The 17,855-nt window shown below is 39.4% G+C and overlaps 2 protein-coding genes across 3 annotated transcripts; one reads left to right on the forward strand and one right to left on the reverse strand.

Annotated features, from left to right (window-relative positions):
* Positions 1-257: 257 nt before the first annotated feature.
* Positions 258-5,700, reverse strand: LOC115573409 (solute carrier family 22 member 5-like). 2 transcript variants are annotated; one of them, XM_030404191.1, is made up of 12 exons: positions 5,610-5,700; positions 5,336-5,504; positions 4,559-4,991; positions 4,340-4,443; positions 3,837-3,991; positions 3,494-3,665; positions 2,494-2,635; positions 2,280-2,374; positions 1,479-1,693; positions 1,183-1,365; positions 896-1,031; positions 258-593 (listed from the first exon to the last, which is right to left on the reverse strand). In XM_030404191.1, exons 3-12 carry the CDS (start codon positions 4,913-4,915, stop codon positions 503-505), a joined length of 1,650 nt encoding a protein of 549 aa, XP_030260051.1. In that variant the 5' UTR covers positions 4,916-4,991; positions 5,336-5,504; positions 5,610-5,700; the 3' UTR covers positions 258-502. The 2 variants fall into 2 exon arrangements, with proteins under 2 accessions (XP_030260051.1, XP_030260052.1); XM_030404192.1 differs by having other exon boundaries at positions 1,479-1,648; positions 5,336-5,695.
* Positions 5,701-12,726: 7,026 nt separating this feature from the next.
* On the forward strand, positions 12,727-17,592 carry LOC115573408 (solute carrier family 22 member 5-like). The gene is made up of 10 exons (XM_030404190.1): positions 12,727-13,123; positions 13,238-13,341; positions 14,024-14,178; positions 14,350-14,521; positions 15,387-15,528; positions 15,648-15,742; positions 16,286-16,500; positions 16,614-16,796; positions 16,948-17,083; positions 17,269-17,592. Exons 1-10 carry the CDS (start codon positions 12,767-12,769, stop codon positions 17,390-17,392), a joined length of 1,683 nt encoding a protein of 560 aa, XP_030260050.1. The 5' UTR covers positions 12,727-12,766; the 3' UTR covers positions 17,393-17,592.
* Positions 17,593-17,855: the final 263 nt, after the last annotated feature.

Genomic DNA, 17,855 nt, shown 5'->3' on the forward strand with positions numbered 1-17,855 from the left:
TTTTCCTTTTTATTTTTCCTTTTTTTCCTTCCTTGAGAAGAATGAAACTCTGATTTAATACTCACCATGAAATGAATGAATACCTTTTCGAAATGTAATTAATCTGTGCTCCCCTGACGCATGTACTGTTATTGTTGTGTTTGTACTGTTTTACGTCTAAGTCTTGTGTTATGCTGTGTTGTGTTAAATCATAAAATGTAAATAAAAAAAAAACAAAATAAAAAAATACATGCTGGTTACAAGCAGGAAAATGATAATCATAACAATAACAAGTCTGTTTATTAGTCAGCAAAATGTGTCCCAGCAAGATCTGTATAATTAAATCTTTTCAAGTTGGCATAAATGTAAATTATAAAGATTGATGTGAAAAGACCAGAGAAACTCTGAGGCTCTCTCTCCTGAACAACATTAATGTCCAAACCATCAGAAGACACAGCAACACAGTTTGTGTTTTAAAGGCTTTTGTCTTTAGATCCAGAGATTCTTGCTGTCTGATGTTCTGTCAGCAGAAGGCGCTCTTGTTCCTTTCTTTACAGTCTCCAGTTGCGTCTGACTGGGCAGCAGCTGTTTTCTTTGGACAGCAGCAGAAGCAGCTTTAAGACGCAGAGAGACATGAAAGAGAGAGACGGACTGTTGAAATGCACATTATCACAAACAAAGAGATAAAGCTGTCATACAGTTCACGCAACAACGTGTTTCCCTCTTTGCTGTACAGATTCCTGATCAACACTATTTGTTTTTCAGTGAAAATCCAGACCAGCTCCAGACCTGCTCTTGTTTCAGTAATAGTAGAAACAAAGTCACAAGATTTTGTTGCCTCAGTTTGTCGCCTCACACTTAGAAGACTTTTACTTCCTTTATGTTCATCAGCACAGTCACACACACAGTGACTTACCTTCTGATGGGTCTAGCCTGGCTGATAAGGTCAGGAAGTTTGCTGTTTCTGGTGTCTGGCAGCAACAATCCCGCAGCAGCAGCCATGAGGCAGACTGTACCAAAAATAATGTACGGCAGGACCCTGCTGTAAACACCTGTGAACAGAATGAAGGCCACTTTACTGACAACAGTCACTGATCTGTTCATTTCCATGGGTCCATCACCTTTATTACATCAGTTAGGTCAACCTACTTACTGACGCTTATTACAGGGACCTTAATGCAAAATATTATCAAAGACACTTGCCCATGTAGATCACATAGGGAGACACGATGGAGCCTAAGAATGCAGCTGTGGTGGTGATCCCTAAGCCCATGTTCCTGACCACAGTGGGCATCAGCTCAGTGACAAACACAAACAGGAAGATGTAAGCACCAGCCACGCCCACCTTTCCAACCAAGGTGAACACCTGGAGCATGACAAGCATGTCTGAGAAAAACAAATGTGATTGTTAAACAAGACATGGACAATTGTATAAAATCACTGTGTCTTCTTCTCCTTTCAGATATTCCTGATTCAGTGAGTGTAGCACTGATTCAGACCTTCAGGAACCAACTGGATCAGCAAGAGCATGATGCCACAGAGGATCAACATGCAGAAGAGGAGAGTGGGTCGAGGTGCACGGTTGACCAGCAGTCCAGTGGCTACAGTCACCACAATGTCAATGGCTGCTGAGATGAAGCAGTTGAGGTAGACGTTTCCATTCAGGTTACTGGTGTTGAGAGAGAGACCAAAATAGACCATGGCAACAGACATCCTGCAGAAATACAGAATCAACACTGCATGAAGACTCTGTGCTGAAATAATATTTTCATCTCCAAATTATTTTTAAAGCTGCAATATTGTTCCCAATTGTACTACAAAATGCTGACACGATTTATTGAGGTGACATTGAAGAAGATGCAGTTTAAATTTGATGTGGCTGAACTATTGACAGAGCAAAGTGGAAAAACAGCAGCTGACAAATGACTCAGATTTATTGAAGGGGAACTTTGGTATCTGTAACCTGGACCCTGTTTTACTTGTTTGTGTCTAATTGACTAATAGGGACAACATTTTTTGAAACTGGTCCACTTTTGAGCAAGACTGCTGCAGCCAGCAGCTGTGACATGAGCTGCAACTTCTGCAATGTAATTCCTGCAGGAAATATTGTAACATCAAAGTAAGAGACTAAAAGTTCTTCATTTGGTCACTGACTGTCATGGTTTGAGTTATTTCCTTTTTTTTCTGAAGTTCTCGCCTGATGTGTCAGGTTTTGATTTTCCCCGTCTACCTTTTTCCCTTTCACCAGGGTTTTACAGGTTATTCAGGAAATCTACCAACAGAAAAAAAAAATACATTACCATATGAAAACACCTAGAATTGTAATATTCCTCATGTTGGGGGTGCGTACCAGGTCCAGATAAGTGTGTGTCCTCTCCTCTTCACCTTTATCTTTCTGTTTTAGACACATGAAAAGAAACAGAGCACTCACACCTGGTTATCACAGTTTGGGCCATATTTTATACTGTAGCTCAACAGCTTCCACAGCATGATGAGTGAACATGGAATAAATACCATTAGCTCCAAGCACTGGCCAGCCCTGAATATCACCTCAGGCACGGGGACTCTGTTCCTTTTGGCAGCATTACGTATGACAAGTTCAGCTTCCTCAACCCGACCTTTCTGCAAAAGCCAACGTGGAGACTCAGGAATGACCCTGAGCAGAAAGAAAGAAACAGAAGTTCATTTAAATTGAAAAATGTGGATTTTACAACACAGGTGTTGAACCACATTAAATGTTGATGTTAGAAAGCCATTTGAAAATGGTTAAAAGCTTCAAGGGGATATATTTGCATCTGTTAATACATGTATGTAATCATTTTGTACAATCAGAAATCAAAACATGTAAACTTTGCAGAGAACATGCACGAAGACTGAGATCAGTTTCTGATTTAAAGAGAAGCACAAACAGGGGGGAGACATACAGACCAGTTTATGATCCATGAGTGCATAAAGACAGACACTCATCTACACTGAGAACTGGTCTGAACCAGCCCAGTCTGGTTGTCTTGGTACAGACACACGGGTACATTCTTATTATTATCCAGTTCTGCAATGACCTGCAGGCAACTTGCATATCTGCATCTGCAGTTGAGTGAAGAACTGACCTGAGTAGACATTCTTCATCACCTTTGAATGGATTATGACTCAACTTTGGTTTTGACAAACTGATTTCATGTGTTTTCTAAAATGTTTTATGACAGCAGAATTGTGTTTGTTGACTTCAGCTCAGCATTCAGTACTGTCAAACCCATGAAGGTGACTGGAACACGGCCCACTCTGGGCTTCAGTACCACACTTTGTCTTTCTTTCACTCTAAAAACAAATACACATGCTCGCCAGATCAAGATCTTCATGACAGGAGTTGGTGGTTCTCATTCTGTCAACAGGGGCTGCCAGAACAAAAAATAACAGTTCCTTGAAGAAGCTTTAAATATAAGAGGGTTCTGCATAAAGTGACTGTGATACGTGACATGGACCACTGATCAATAGGCCTTATCAGCTGATGACTTACCACCACATTGGAATATATATCAATCCAGGGATGGCAGAAGCTACCAGCAGCATCCTCCAGCTTCGTATGAAGAAGGCAAAGAGCGGCAACAAGGCGTAGCCAATGCCGTAACATACACCTTGGGCTAGCAGACTGAATTTTATCCTGGCAGACGGGCCCAACATCTCAGACCCTGATGAAGAAGAGGAACACAAGCACACATTTAAGATGAGGGAGAACATGAACATATAGATCAAACTGTCTGCAGACATATTGAATTCACTGGTTCAGGAAGATGCTGGAATTGAGATAGAGGTAGGGACTCTTTTGAGACCGATAGAAGTGCATGTGCTGCCTGTCTCACCCAGTATGAGTGATGTGCCATAGTTGGAGACTTGGCCAAGTCCTTTTAGACAGCTGAGGACACAGAACATGACCCAACTGACGGAGGCGGCCTGGATTAAGGCAGTGACTGACTGTAAGACCATGGTGAAAAAAAACACCGGCTTTCTGCCAAACCTGCAACGTGATGCACAGAAACATGAAGTTAACAGACCACCGATGATCTTTAAGCACATGTCCTCACACTGAGAATGTTTGGCTTCTATCATGTGATCAGTCAGTTCTTCTCTTCTTTGTCTTTATGTCAATCCTGCAATGTTTCTAAATGTTCTTTGATTTGGCTGCTAGAACATCACACATCAGTGAACACCGTTATTCATAAGTAAAACAACAAGTAAAAATGTATTAACAAATTTCAGAGCCAAAACAATACAACAATCAGTCAATTGGTTGTTGGCAGATGTTGGCAGAAGTTGTCATCCTGCTAGAAGCAGCACATCAATGCTTAAAATGTGTCATTGTTACCTGTCTGAGAAGGGACCGCTGACGAGGGATCCAATCAAGACTCCTACAAAGAATAAGGAGGTGGAAAAAGGAACCTTCCATGCATGTTCACACACCAGATCCCACTGTCAGTAACAGGAGAGAAGACGTCATTCAGGTGACAGCAGGACAACTTCCATAGAAATCTGACATTAGAGTGAAATCTAAATGAAACTAAAGTCACAGAAGGGAGAGTTTCACCTCTGACACAACAGTGGAACTGTATATCTCAGTGCTGAACACCCATCCGTCCACACATTGCTCTGTGTCATTGCCGAGTCCAGCTGTCTCCGTCCAGCTTCCGTTCAGTTTGTATCGGGAACAGCTGTCAGGTCCGATCCAGCTGCGCTGCTCCACATCTGTACCGATGCGCGTGGAGCTGATGGACTCTTTGCAGTGATACTCTGGTGTATCCGAAACGAAAACCACGATCACTCCCATGTATCCACTTGGAATTGCAGCTAAACTGAGCTGAACAATTATTAAAAATTGAAAAAGTCCGAAGTCGCCAAGAAAAGACGTAAGTTCATCGAAGTCTTTCACTTTAGGATCCGACATGATGACTGACTGCTGGTGCGCGAAGTGGATCCACACCAGGAGGCTGTGTCGGATGATGAGCTGGTGGCTTTAAGTCCTGTTTGAAGGAATTTTCAAAGCTGTTACTGATACACAACTATAACGGCGTGGTTTGATGAAGAGCCAGCGTTTGTCACATGACGCTTCATTTAACAGCCAAAAAAGTGCCCTTGTCGATACACACACACGCGCGCGCACACACACACACACACACACATTGTCTGACCATGTTAACAGATTATTAACTAACACAAACTAAAGTCTCTGCACTCCATGGACATGTTGAAAAACCACAGCTGCCGCACAAATGAGTTACAACCTGGTGAGCAATGAACCGGTTCGTACCGGTCACACTGACACTTGTTGTCTCCCAGCAGTTACCAAACAGTTTGGGTTACTTACTTTGAGTGACGGAATGTAACAAAGTACATTTACTCAAGTGCTGTACACTTAAGTAAAATGTTGAGGTAGTTCAGGTTGAGTTGTTCCATGTTCTGCTACTTTATACTTCCCCTCCAGTGCAGCAGCTTGGAGGCAACAGCTGTGCGCTCATCTGACAACTTCAGTTACTCTACAAAACAAGTGTTGCATCAGAGCCAGGGTAACGCATTGTTTAAGTAATGCATTTTATTCGCATGCTGACGTTTAAAAATGTGTGAGTATATGTGTATTTTACTTAGAATGTTCTGCTCTAAGTTTACATGGTCCCGTAAGTTTCGCTCTCAACTGTGCTGTGCCAATCATTGTATGCAGGCGTCCTGTAAAGGCAGGAGGGGTCCTCTAGGCTCTCCCTCTGTCGCCGAAAGCATACGTTATTTCCGGTGCGCCCGATGTCCGCTGCTGTACCATGGACATATTATATTGGGTATATGTCTATAATATGCCCAATATCTATGTCTATGCCCAATATAGCCAAGTATGGGTAACTGCAGGCAAAGATGGCGCTCAATATAGAAGCCCATAGACATATAAACATAGACATATATACATACACATATACACCATAGACATATATACATACACATATACACCATAGACATATATTCATACACATATACACCATAGACATATATACATAGACATATAAACCATAGACATATATTCATAGACATATACACCATAGACATATATACATAGACATATACACCATAGACTACAGGACCAGGGACTACAGATGAAATTTAGCGAGGAGCTAATTCTGGTACGGCTGAGAGCCGTCCATTGTCCCTGTTAAATAAACTAAATAAATAAAACAGACATATATACCATAGACATATATATAAACATAGACATATATACCATAGACATATACATAAACATAGACATATATACATAGACATATATACATATAAACATAGATATACCATAGACATATATACATAGTCATATAAACATAGACATATATACCATAGACATATATACAAAGTCATATAAACATAGACATATATACCATAGACATATATACATAGTCATATAAACATAGACATATATACCATAGACATACATACATAGTCATATAAACATAGACATATATACTATAGACATATATACCATAGACATATATACATATAAACATAGACATATATACCATAGACATATAAACATAGACATATATACCATAGACATATATACATATAAACATAGACATATATACCATAGACATATATACATAGACATATAAACATAGACATATATACCATAGACATATAAACATAGACATATATACATATAAACATAGATATACCATAGACATATATACATAGTCATATAAACATAGACATATATACTATAGACATATATACCATAGACATATATACATATAAACATAGACATTTATACCATAGACATATAAACATAGACATATATACCATAGACATATATACATATAAACATAGACATATATACCATAGACATATATACATAGACATATAAACATAGACATATATACATAGACATATGTACCATAGACATACAGACATAGACATATATACCATAGACATATATACATAGACATATAAATATAGACATTTATACCATAGACATATATACATATAAACATAGACATATATACATAGACATATACCATAGACATATATACATAGACATATAAACATAGACATATGTTTGGGGGTTCGCCCGTTGCTGCAATACGTCTGTGTGGCCGCCATATTGGATGTGGCAGCTCTGCCCCGTGAACTGGTCAAGTCAGTGGAGTGAACTTTTTAAAGCTCCTTCTACAAAGTGCTAGAAGTTAATGCCTCTCATTTACGCATTCACACTCATACCAATATATTCAGGAAACAGATAGATACCAAAAACAACATCTGTAACGTTCTCTGATGATTATAAACCTTAACTGCTCATTATATGTTCAGTATACAGGTTGGCACCAAACCCACTTATGTCTCATTTTAAGTGTTTACAGCTGCCAGTGTATGTAACGCTGTTACTGTGATGATAAATGAAAGTTGAATATTGAATGTATGTCTATAATAAACCAGATCCTGACATGTAAATGTGAAATGTGTGGGAATAAGAAGCACCAACGTTTACATGCAACTGATTTAGATCAATTGTTTTTATAAATACAGTGATTTTTGATGATTAAAGTACCAAAAGTAACAATCACGGTTTAACAATTAAATTATGCGTGTTAAGTTAAAAGAAAATAATAATACTACACAACATGTATAAGAATGCGGACTCCAGAGACACACTGATATTGGTTGGACAACGATGGAGGAAATGATTCTGGCCAGAGAACTGGGTTTGAAACGACCCTTTGTGTTCCAGTGTGGGGAGGTTACAACACTGAAGGCGTGTGGTTCTGAGAGAAGGGGAAAAAATTCTTAAAACTGAATTCTTATTAATCAAAAATAGTTACAATCTTATCTATAAATCTTAAAACAAATCTGCTAAACACAACTCCATTGAATTCATTTAGAGAGGTTATTGACATAAGCTAAACACGCATTCATTTGATACTGACATAGCTCCTTGTGACAGACAAAACATAAAACAACACTATGGAAACTAGAAACAGATTTTTGTCACACTCAGAGAACACAGCTGTCTTCTGTCAGATGTCATTTTGCTTTGAGAAAACATTTTGCTAATCTGTACCTTGTCAGCCTGCTGGCAGCAAACAACAACATGAACAAGGGCTCTGTTACAATGCATTAATTAATGGCATAGTCATTACACCTGTGTTAGACAAGTCAAAATATCTGCTTTTGAAAAACATTTTTTCAATTTTAGCTAAACTTCATGTTTCCTCTGATCATATGTGCTACACTATTCTGGCATACATGGCACACATGACATGTATGGAAATGTATTGTTTTTCAAGTCATTGCATGAAAATAACCCTTCATCATGGCCCGAGGCCTAATATGTCATCAAAATAGTTTTTTCATACATTCTAGTTATAAACAGCAAAAATTATAATCATTACAACAATAACAAGTCTGTTTATTAGTCAACAAAATACAGTGGTTTAAAAAATGTATCCCCGCGAGCTCTTTAGGATTGAATCTTTTCAAGTTGAAATAAATGTAAATTGATGTGAAAACACCAGAGAAACTCTGAGGCTCTCTCCCCTGAACAACAATGAAGTCCAACCCATCAGAAGACACAGAAACACAGTTTGTGTTTTAAAGGTTTTGTCTTTAGATAGACTCTTCCTGTCTGATGTTCTGTCAGCAGGAGGCGCTCTTGTTCCTTTCTTTACAGTCTCCAGTTGTGTCTGACTGGGCAGCAGCTGTTTTCTTTGGCAGCAGAAGAAGCAGCTTTAAGATACAGACGGACACAGAGAGAGATGAAAGAGAGAGATGGACAGTTGAAATGCACATTATCACAAACAAAGAGTAAAGCTGTCATACAATTCACTCTATAACGTGTTTGCCTCTTTGCTGTACAGATTCCTGATCAACACTATTTGTTTATCAGTGAAAATGCAGCTCCAGACCTGCTCTTGATGCAGTAATAGTAGAAACAAAGTCACAAGATTTCATTGCTTCAGTTTGTCGTCTGACGCTTAGAAGACTTTTACTCCCTTTGTGTTCATCAGCACAGTCACACACACAGTGACTTACCTTCTGATGGGTCTAGCCTGGCTGATAAGGTCAGGAAGTTTGCTGTTTCTGGTGTCTGGCAGCAACAAGCCGACAGCAGCAGCCATGAGGCAGGCTGTACCAAAAATAATGTACGGCAGGACCCTGCTGTAAACACCTGCGAACAGAATGAAGGCCACTTTACTGACAACAGTCACTGATCTGTTCATTTCCATGGGTCCATCACCTTTATTACGTCAGTTAGGTCAACCTATTAACTGATGCTTATTACAGGGACCTTAATGCAAAATATTATCAAAGACACTTGCCCATGTAGATCACATAGGGACACATGATAGAGCCTAAGAATGCAGCTGTGGCGGTGATCCCTAAGCCCATGTTCCTGACCACAGTGGGCATCAGCTCAGTGAAGAACACAAACAGGAAGATGTAGGCACCAGTTGAGCCCATTCTTCCAATCAAGGTGAACAACTGGAGCATGACAAGCATGTCTGGGGAAAACAAATGTGATTGTTAAACAAGACATAGACAAGCCGGATCAGCAAGAGCATGATGCCACAGAGGATCAACATGCAGAAGAGGAGAGTGGGTCGAGGTGCACGGTTGACCAGCAGCCCAGTGGCTACATAAACTGCTATGTCAATGGCTGCTGAGATGAAGCAGTTGAGGTAGATGTTGCCATTCAGGTTACTGGTGTTGAGAGAGAGACCAAAATAGACCATGGCAACAGACATCCTGCAGAAATACAGAATCAACATTGCATGAAGAGGGAAGACACTGTGCTGAAATCATAGTTTCATCTCAAAATTAATTTTAAAGCTGCGATATTGTTCCAAATTTTACTACAAAATGCTGGAACAATTTATTGAAGTGACGTTGAAGAAGCTGCAGTTTAAATTTGATGTGGTTGAACTACCGACAGAGCAAAGTGGACAAACAGCAGCCGACAAATGAGTCAAAGTTATTAAAGAGTAACTTTGGTATCTTTAACGTGGATCCTGTTTTATTATTTGTGTCTCATTGACTAATAGGGACAACATTTTTTGAAACTGGTCCACTATTGAGCAAGACTGCTGCAGCCAGCAGCTGTGACATGAGCTGCAACTTCTGCAATGTAATTCCTGCAGGAAATATTGTACCATCAAAGTAAGAGACTAAAAGTTCTTCATTTGGCCACTGACTGTCATGGTTTGAGTTATTTCCTGTTTTATTTTGAAGTTCTCTCCTCCACCAAATAATTATCTTACATTCACAAGTGCCCTAGTCGTCTCACACACACACACACACTTTTTCTGACCACGTTAACAGATTATCAACTAACACAAACTAAAGTCTCTGCACTCCATGGACATGTTGAAAAACCACAGCTGCCGCACAAATGAGTTACAACCTGGTGAGCAATGAATCGGTTCATACCGGTCACACTGACAGTTGTTGTCTGCCAGCAGTTACCAAAAAGCTTGGGTTACTTACTTTGAGTGACGGAATGTAACAAAGTACATTTACATGGGCCACAAATTGTAAAATTGCACATGCTAAAATAAACAGCAACAAACCCTGTTTAAAAAAAATATATGTGAATTTTTTTAATGTTACTTTTCATCAGATTTGCAGCAACATTTGTGAACTTTGTGATATTTACCTCTCTTGTAAAAATATAATTTCAACATTAAATCTAAATAAAACATCTAAATCTAAATCTAAAAGTTAAATGTTTAATCTAAATCTAAATGTTAATTTCAAATATAAATGTTAAATCTAAATATAAACGTTCAGTGTTAAATAAACATGTTAGATCTAAATCTAAATATTAAATGTTAAACCTATATGTTAAATCTAAATCTAAACGTTCATTGTTAAATAAACATGTTAAATCTTAATCTAAATATTAAATGTTAAACCTAAATGTTAAATCTAAATCTAAACGTTCATTGTTAAATAAACGCGTTAGATTTAAATCTAAATATTAAATGTTAAACCTAAATGTTAAATATAAATATAAATGTTAAATATAAATATAAATGTTAAATATACATATAAATGTTACATTTAAATAGAAATGTTACATTTAAATCTAAATGTTAAATATGAATATAAATGTTCAATGTTAAATATAATTGTTAGTTCTAAATCTAAATATTAAATGTTAAATATATATATTAAATATAAATGTAAATGTTAAATATAAATGTAAATGTTAAATATAAATGTAAATGTAAATGTTAAATATAAATGTAAATGTTAAATATAAATGCTAAAGTTTACATCTAAAAGTCAGGGGTGAAACTAAATATTTAGCTAATATGCAAATCTACACTGCCTGTCACCGGAAGTACCAAAATAAAAGCTCATCAATGCTAACGAGAGCTAGCCGTGGTCTTCTTTGGGTAGTCAGAGTGATTGCGCTGTACTGTCACATCTCCTCACCGTGCTGTCATGTTGCCTGCCAGCATGTCCAGTGACTTAGCCGGAAACATTGGTGGGGCCTTTTTGGCAGCAATACAGAGTTTCAGCAATGCGTCTGCAACGACAGCAACAGTAGCCCTTTTCACAGAGTCGCCGCATTATCGCCGCAGCGTCATGATGATGACGCCTGTGTGTTTGTTTCAAGGTTTTTCCCCAGGTATCTACCTGTCAATCATGAACATGTACCCGCTGACTGTTCATAATATGGATGCTATCCTACTGACTCTCACATTTCTGCCTGAAAAACAGTATCTGTCACCGGCAAAAGACTTTAACTCACCAAGTGTTTGTGGTGAAAATAAAAACACCACTATGGTCAGCCCTCCCGACCTACACACAGCGTCCAGTTTACTGATGGCATTTAAGTGATTAGGTAATTTAGAGCGTAAAAATGTAACTTTGACACTTTGCAGGATGTTTGGTGGGTCAAGATCTCAATCACAATACATTATAAAATCATCCATATAATTATAAACAGTCAGGGTACATGTTTAGATTGACAGGAGGACACCTGAGGACAGACCTTGAAAAAAACACGTCATCATCACGCCGATAATGCGGTGACTCTGTGCTGCTGTCGCCGTCATAGCAGACGCAACACTCGTTCACGTCAATGACCTATTTAGATTTAACATTGAAATAATTTTTTTTAGGGTACATATCACAAAGTTCACAAATATTGCTGTAAATCCGGTCAAAAGTAACATAAAAAAAAATCACATATGTTACATGGTTTGTTGCGAAATGTGGGGCAAAGTTGCTGATTATTTTAGCATGCGCAACTTTACAATTGGCGCCCCATACATTTACTCAAGTGCTGTACTTAAATACAATGTTGAAGTAGCTCATGTTGAGTTTTTCCATGTTCTGCTGCTTTATACTTCCACTCCACTACAGCTTGGAGGCAACAGCTGTGCTCTTATCTGACTACTTTAGTTACTTTACAGAATAAGTGTGTGTGTGTGTGTGTGTGTGTGTGTGTGTGTGTGTGTTTCCCTTTGACAGGTCCATGTCCATATGCATCATCATTAAACACACGTTTCAATAGTCAGGTCAGATGACTACACCTGGCCTTTTCCTCAAGCGTCTTCACAAATATGTATGTTTGAACTCTACATAGTTACAGGCTTGTCAAATATGCAGAACACTTCGGGCTACTTTGCTTAGGGAGTAATCATTGCATTTTTCAACCAGTTCAACAAGTCACTTGTGCTGGTTTTCACCTGCTATCTTGTCATGGTAAAGCCACCAGCTCCTGGTGTGGATCCACTTCGCGCACCAGCAGTCAGTCATCATGATGGATCCAAAAGTGAAAGACTTCGATGAACTTACATCTTTTCTGGGCGACTACGGACTTTTTCAGATTGTGATAATTGTTCTGCTCAGTTTAGCTGCAATTCCAACTGGATATATGGCAGTGATTGTGGTTTTCGTTTCGGATACACCAGAGTATCACTGCAAAGAGTCCATCAGCTCCACGCGCAACGGCACAGATGTGGAGCAGCGCAGCTGGATCGGACCTGACAGCTGTTCCCGATACAAACTGAACGGAAGCTGGACGGAGACAGCTGGACTCAGCAATGACACAGAGCAATGTGTGGATGGATGGGTGTTCAGCACTGAGATATACAGTTCCACTGTTGTGTCTGAGGTGAAACTCTCCCTTCTGTGACTTTAGTTTCATTAGATTTCTCTCTAATGTCAGATTTCTATGGAAGTTGTCCCGCTGTCACCTGAATGACGTCTTCTCTCCTGTTACTGACAGTGGGATCTGGTGTGTGAACATGCATGGAAGGTCCCTTTATCCACCTCTTTATTCTTTGTAGGAGTCTTGATTGGATCCTTTATCAGTGGTCCCATCTCAGACAGGTAAGCAGTGGTGGAGGATGTGTGCAGGTCCTTGAGAAGAAGTGTCAGTACCACACTGTGAAAAGTCTTGCATCGAAAACCTTTCTTGTGTGAGAGTACGAAAGCAATATCAGTAAAAACTCACCTCAGGTATCAAAAGCATGATTACTCATTCTGATGGAACATGTTCTCTGTCATTGTTTTTCTGTTTTAATTGAATAGGTATCACTGCATATTCATGCTGTAGATATAAATGGGCCTTTTTATACAGTGGGTTTCAATCTACAGCAATGCATCATACTCTATTATATCATGTTTGCAGTGTTGCTGTCCTGTGAGAACCACATACAAGTAAATTATTATTAGTATTATTATTTTTAAATCAGCTTTTAATGGTGTCAGAAAAACTGCCGGTTTTCAGTTTTGTGACTGAAGAATGATAATTTCAGTAATCATAAAGGAGCACTCAACCCTTCAGTTTATCATGAAATAAGATCAAGATAAATAACGGTGTTCACTGACATCTGTTGTTCTAACAGCCGAATCAAAGAACATTTAGAAACACTGCAGTATTGACAGAAAGATAAAGAAGAGATGAACTGAATGATCACATGATAGAAGCCAAACATTATCAGTGTGAGGACATGTACTTAAAGATCACCCATGGTCTGTTAACTTCATGTTTCTGTGCATCGCCTTGCAGGTTTGGCAGAAAGCCGGTGTTTTTTATCACCATGGTCTTACAGTCAGTCACTGCCTTAATCCAGGCCGCCTCCGTCAGTTGGGTCATGTTCTGTGTCCTCAACTGTCTAAAAGGACTTGGCCAAGTCTCCAGCTATGGCACATCACTCATACTGGGTGAGACAGGCAGCACATGCACTTCTATCGGTCTCAAAAGAGTCCCTACCTCTATCTCAATTCCAGCATCTTCCTGAACCAGTGAATTCAATATGTCTGCAGACAGTTTGATCTATATGTTCATGTTCTCCCTCATCTTAACGGTGTGCTTATGTTCCTCTTCTTCATCAGGGTCTGAGTTGTTGGGCCCGTCTGCCAGGATAAAATTCAGTCTGCTAGCCCAAGGTGTATGTTACGGCATTGGCTACGCCTTGTTGCCGCTCTTTGCCTTCTTCATACGAAGCTGGCGGATACTGCTGGTAGCTTCTGCCATCCCTGGATTGATATATATTCCAATGTGGTGGTAAGTCATCAGCTGATAAGGCCTATTGATCAGTGGTCCATGTCACATATCACAGTCACTTTATGCAGAACCCTCTTCTATTTAAAGCTTCTTCAAGGAACTGTTATTTTTTGTTCTAGCAGCCCCTGTTGACAGAATGAGAACCACCAACTCCTGTCATGAAGATCTTGATCTGGCGAGCATGTGTATTTGTTTTTAGAGTGAAAGAAAGACAAAGTGTGGTACTGAAGCCCAGAGTGGGCCGTGTTCCAGTCACCTTCATGGGTTTGACAGTACTGAATGCTGAGCTGAAGTCAACAAACACAATTCTGCTGTCGCAAACATATTTTGAAAACACATTAAATCAGTTTGTCAAAACCAAAGTTGAGTCATAATCCATTCAAAGGTGATGAAGAAGTTCTACTCAGGTCAGTTCTTCACTCAACTGCAGATGCAGATATGTAAGTTGCCTGCAGGTCATTGCAGAACTGGATAATAATAAGAATGTACCTGTGTGTCTGTACCAAGACAACCAGACTGGGCTGGTTCAGACCAGTTCTCAGTGTAAATGAGTGTCTGTCTTTATGTACTCATGGATCATAAACTGGTCTGTATGTCTTCCCCCTGTTTGTGCTTCTCTTTAGATCAGACACTGATCTCAGTCCTGACACTTCGTGCATATTCTCTGCGAAGTTTATATTTTTTGATTTCTGATTTTTTTAAATGATTACATACATGTATTAACAGATGCAAATATATCCCCTTGAAGCTTTTAACCATTTTCAAATGGCTTTCTAATATCAACATTTAATGTGGTTCAACACCTGTGTTGTAAAATCCACATTTTTCAATCTAAATGAACTTCTGTCTCTTTCTTTCTGCTCAGGGTCATTCCTGAGTCTCCACGTTGGCTTTTGCAGAAAGGTCGGGTTGAGGAGGCTGAACTTGTCATACGTAATGCTGCCAAAAGGAACAGAGTCCCCGTGCCTGAGGTGATATTCAGGGCTGGCCAGTGCTTGGAGCTAATGGTATTTATTCCATGTTCACTCCTCACACTGTGGAAGCTGTTGAGCTACAGTATAAAATATGGCCCAAACTGTGATAACCAGGCGTGAGTGCTCTGTTTCTTTTCATGTGTCTAAAACAGAAAGATAAAGGTGAAGAGGAGAGGACACACACTTATCTGGACCTGATACACACCCCCAACATGAGGAATATTACAATTCTGGGTGTTTTCATATGGTAATGTAGTCATTTTCTCTGTTGGTAGAATTCCTGAATATTCTGTAAAACCCAGGTGAAAGGGAAAAAGGTGGAAAAGGGACAAAGGTAGAAGGGGAAAATCAACACATGAGGAGAGAGGCCAAATGAAGAACTTTTAGTCTCTTACTTTGATGGTACAATATTTCCTGCAGGAATTACATTGCAGAAGTTGCAGCTCGTGTCACAGCTGCTGGCTGCAGCAGTCTTGCTTAAAAGTGGACCAGTTTCAAGAAATGTTGTCAGCATTAGTTAATAAGACACAAACAATTAAAACAGGGTCCAGGTTACAGATACCAAAGTTACCCTTTAATAACTTTGACTCATTTGTCAGCTGCTGTTTTTCCACTTTGCTCTGTCAATAGTTTAACCACATCAAATTTAAACTTCAGCTTCTTCAACAAATTGTGTCAGCATTTTGTAGTAAAATTAGGAACAATATTGTAGCTTTATGAATAATTTTGAGATGAGAAATATTATTTCAGCACGGTGTCTTCATGCAGTGTTGATTCTGTATTTCTGCAGGATGTCTGTTGCCATGGTCTATTATGGTCTCTCTCTCAACACCAGTAACCTGAATGGAAACGTCTACCTCAACTGCTTCATCTCAGCAGCCATTGACATTGTGGTGATTGTAGCCACTGGACTGCTGGTCAACCGTGCACCTCGACCCACTCTCCTCTTCTGCATGTTGATCCTCTGTGGCATCATGCTCTTGCTGATCCAGTTGGTTCCTGAAGGTCTGAATCAGTACAACACTGACTGAATCAGGAATATCTGAAAGGAGAAGAAGACACAGTGATTTTATACAATTGTCCATGTCTTGTTTAACAATCACATTTGTTTTTCTCAGACATGCTTGTCATGCTCCAGGTGTTCACCTTGGTTGGAAAGGTGGGCGTTGCTGGTGCTTACATCTTCCTGTTTGTGTTTGTCACTGAGCTGATGCCCACTGTGGTCAGGAACATGGGCTTAGGGATCACCACCACAGCTGCATATTTAGGCTCCATCATTTCTCCCTATGTGATCTACATGGGCAAGTGTCTTTGATAATATTTTGCATTAAGGTCCCTGTAATAAGCGTCAGTAAGTAGGTTGACCTAACTGATGTAATAAAGGTGATGGACCCATGGAAATGAACAAATCAGTGACTGTTGTCAGTAAAGTGGCCTTCATTTTGTTCACAGGTGTTTACAGCAGGGTCCTGCCGTACATTATTTTTGGTACAGTCTGCCTCGTGGCTGCTGCTGCGGGCTTGTTGCTGCCAGACACCAGAAACAGCAAACTTCCTGACCTTATCAGCCAGGCTAGACCCATCAGAAGGTAAGTCACTGTGTGTGTGACTGTGCTGATGAACACAAAGGGAGTAAAAGTCTTCCAAGTGTGAGACGACAAACTGAGGCAACAAAATCTTGTGACTTTGTTTCTACTATTACTGCATCAAGAGCATCATTTCAACAGTCCATCTCTCTCTTTCATGTCTCTCTGTGTCTCTCTGTATCTTAAAGCTGCTTCTGCTGCTTTCCAAAGAAAACAGCTGTTGCCCAGTCAGACACAACTGGAGACTGTAAAGAAAGGAACAAGAACGCCCCTGTGGACAAAACATCAGACAGCAAGAGTCTCTCACTCTAAAGACACAAGCCTTTTAACACAAACTGTGTTGCTGTATCTGCTGATTGGGTGGACATTAATGCTTTTCAGGAGAGAGAGCCTCAGAGCTTCTTTGGTATTTTAACAGTCATGTTTATAATTTACATGTATGTCAATTTGAAAATATTTCTAAATGTGATAAAAACTCATATATTTAAAACCACTATATATGTTTGTTGACTAATAAACAGACTTTTTATTGTTGCACTGAATGTCTTTCATCCTGTTTGTTACCAGCATGTATGAAAACCATTTTTTGATGACAGGTCAGTCCTCGGCCTTGATGAAGGGTTATAGAAGGATTTCATAATATTGTAAGATGGGGCATTATTTTTTCTTGCACTGTTGCACTGACTTCAGTGACAATACATTTTTCCACACATGCCATGCTATGGGTACCTTTAATTATACAACCGTATACAGAGTGAAAGTTAAATTTGATGGT

The sequence above is a fragment of the Sparus aurata genome, chromosome 21, assembly GCF_900880675.1.
Source record: "Sparus aurata chromosome 21, fSpaAur1.1, whole genome shotgun sequence".
In the NCBI taxonomy this organism is placed as follows: domain Eukaryota; kingdom Metazoa; phylum Chordata; class Actinopteri; order Spariformes; family Sparidae; genus Sparus; species Sparus aurata.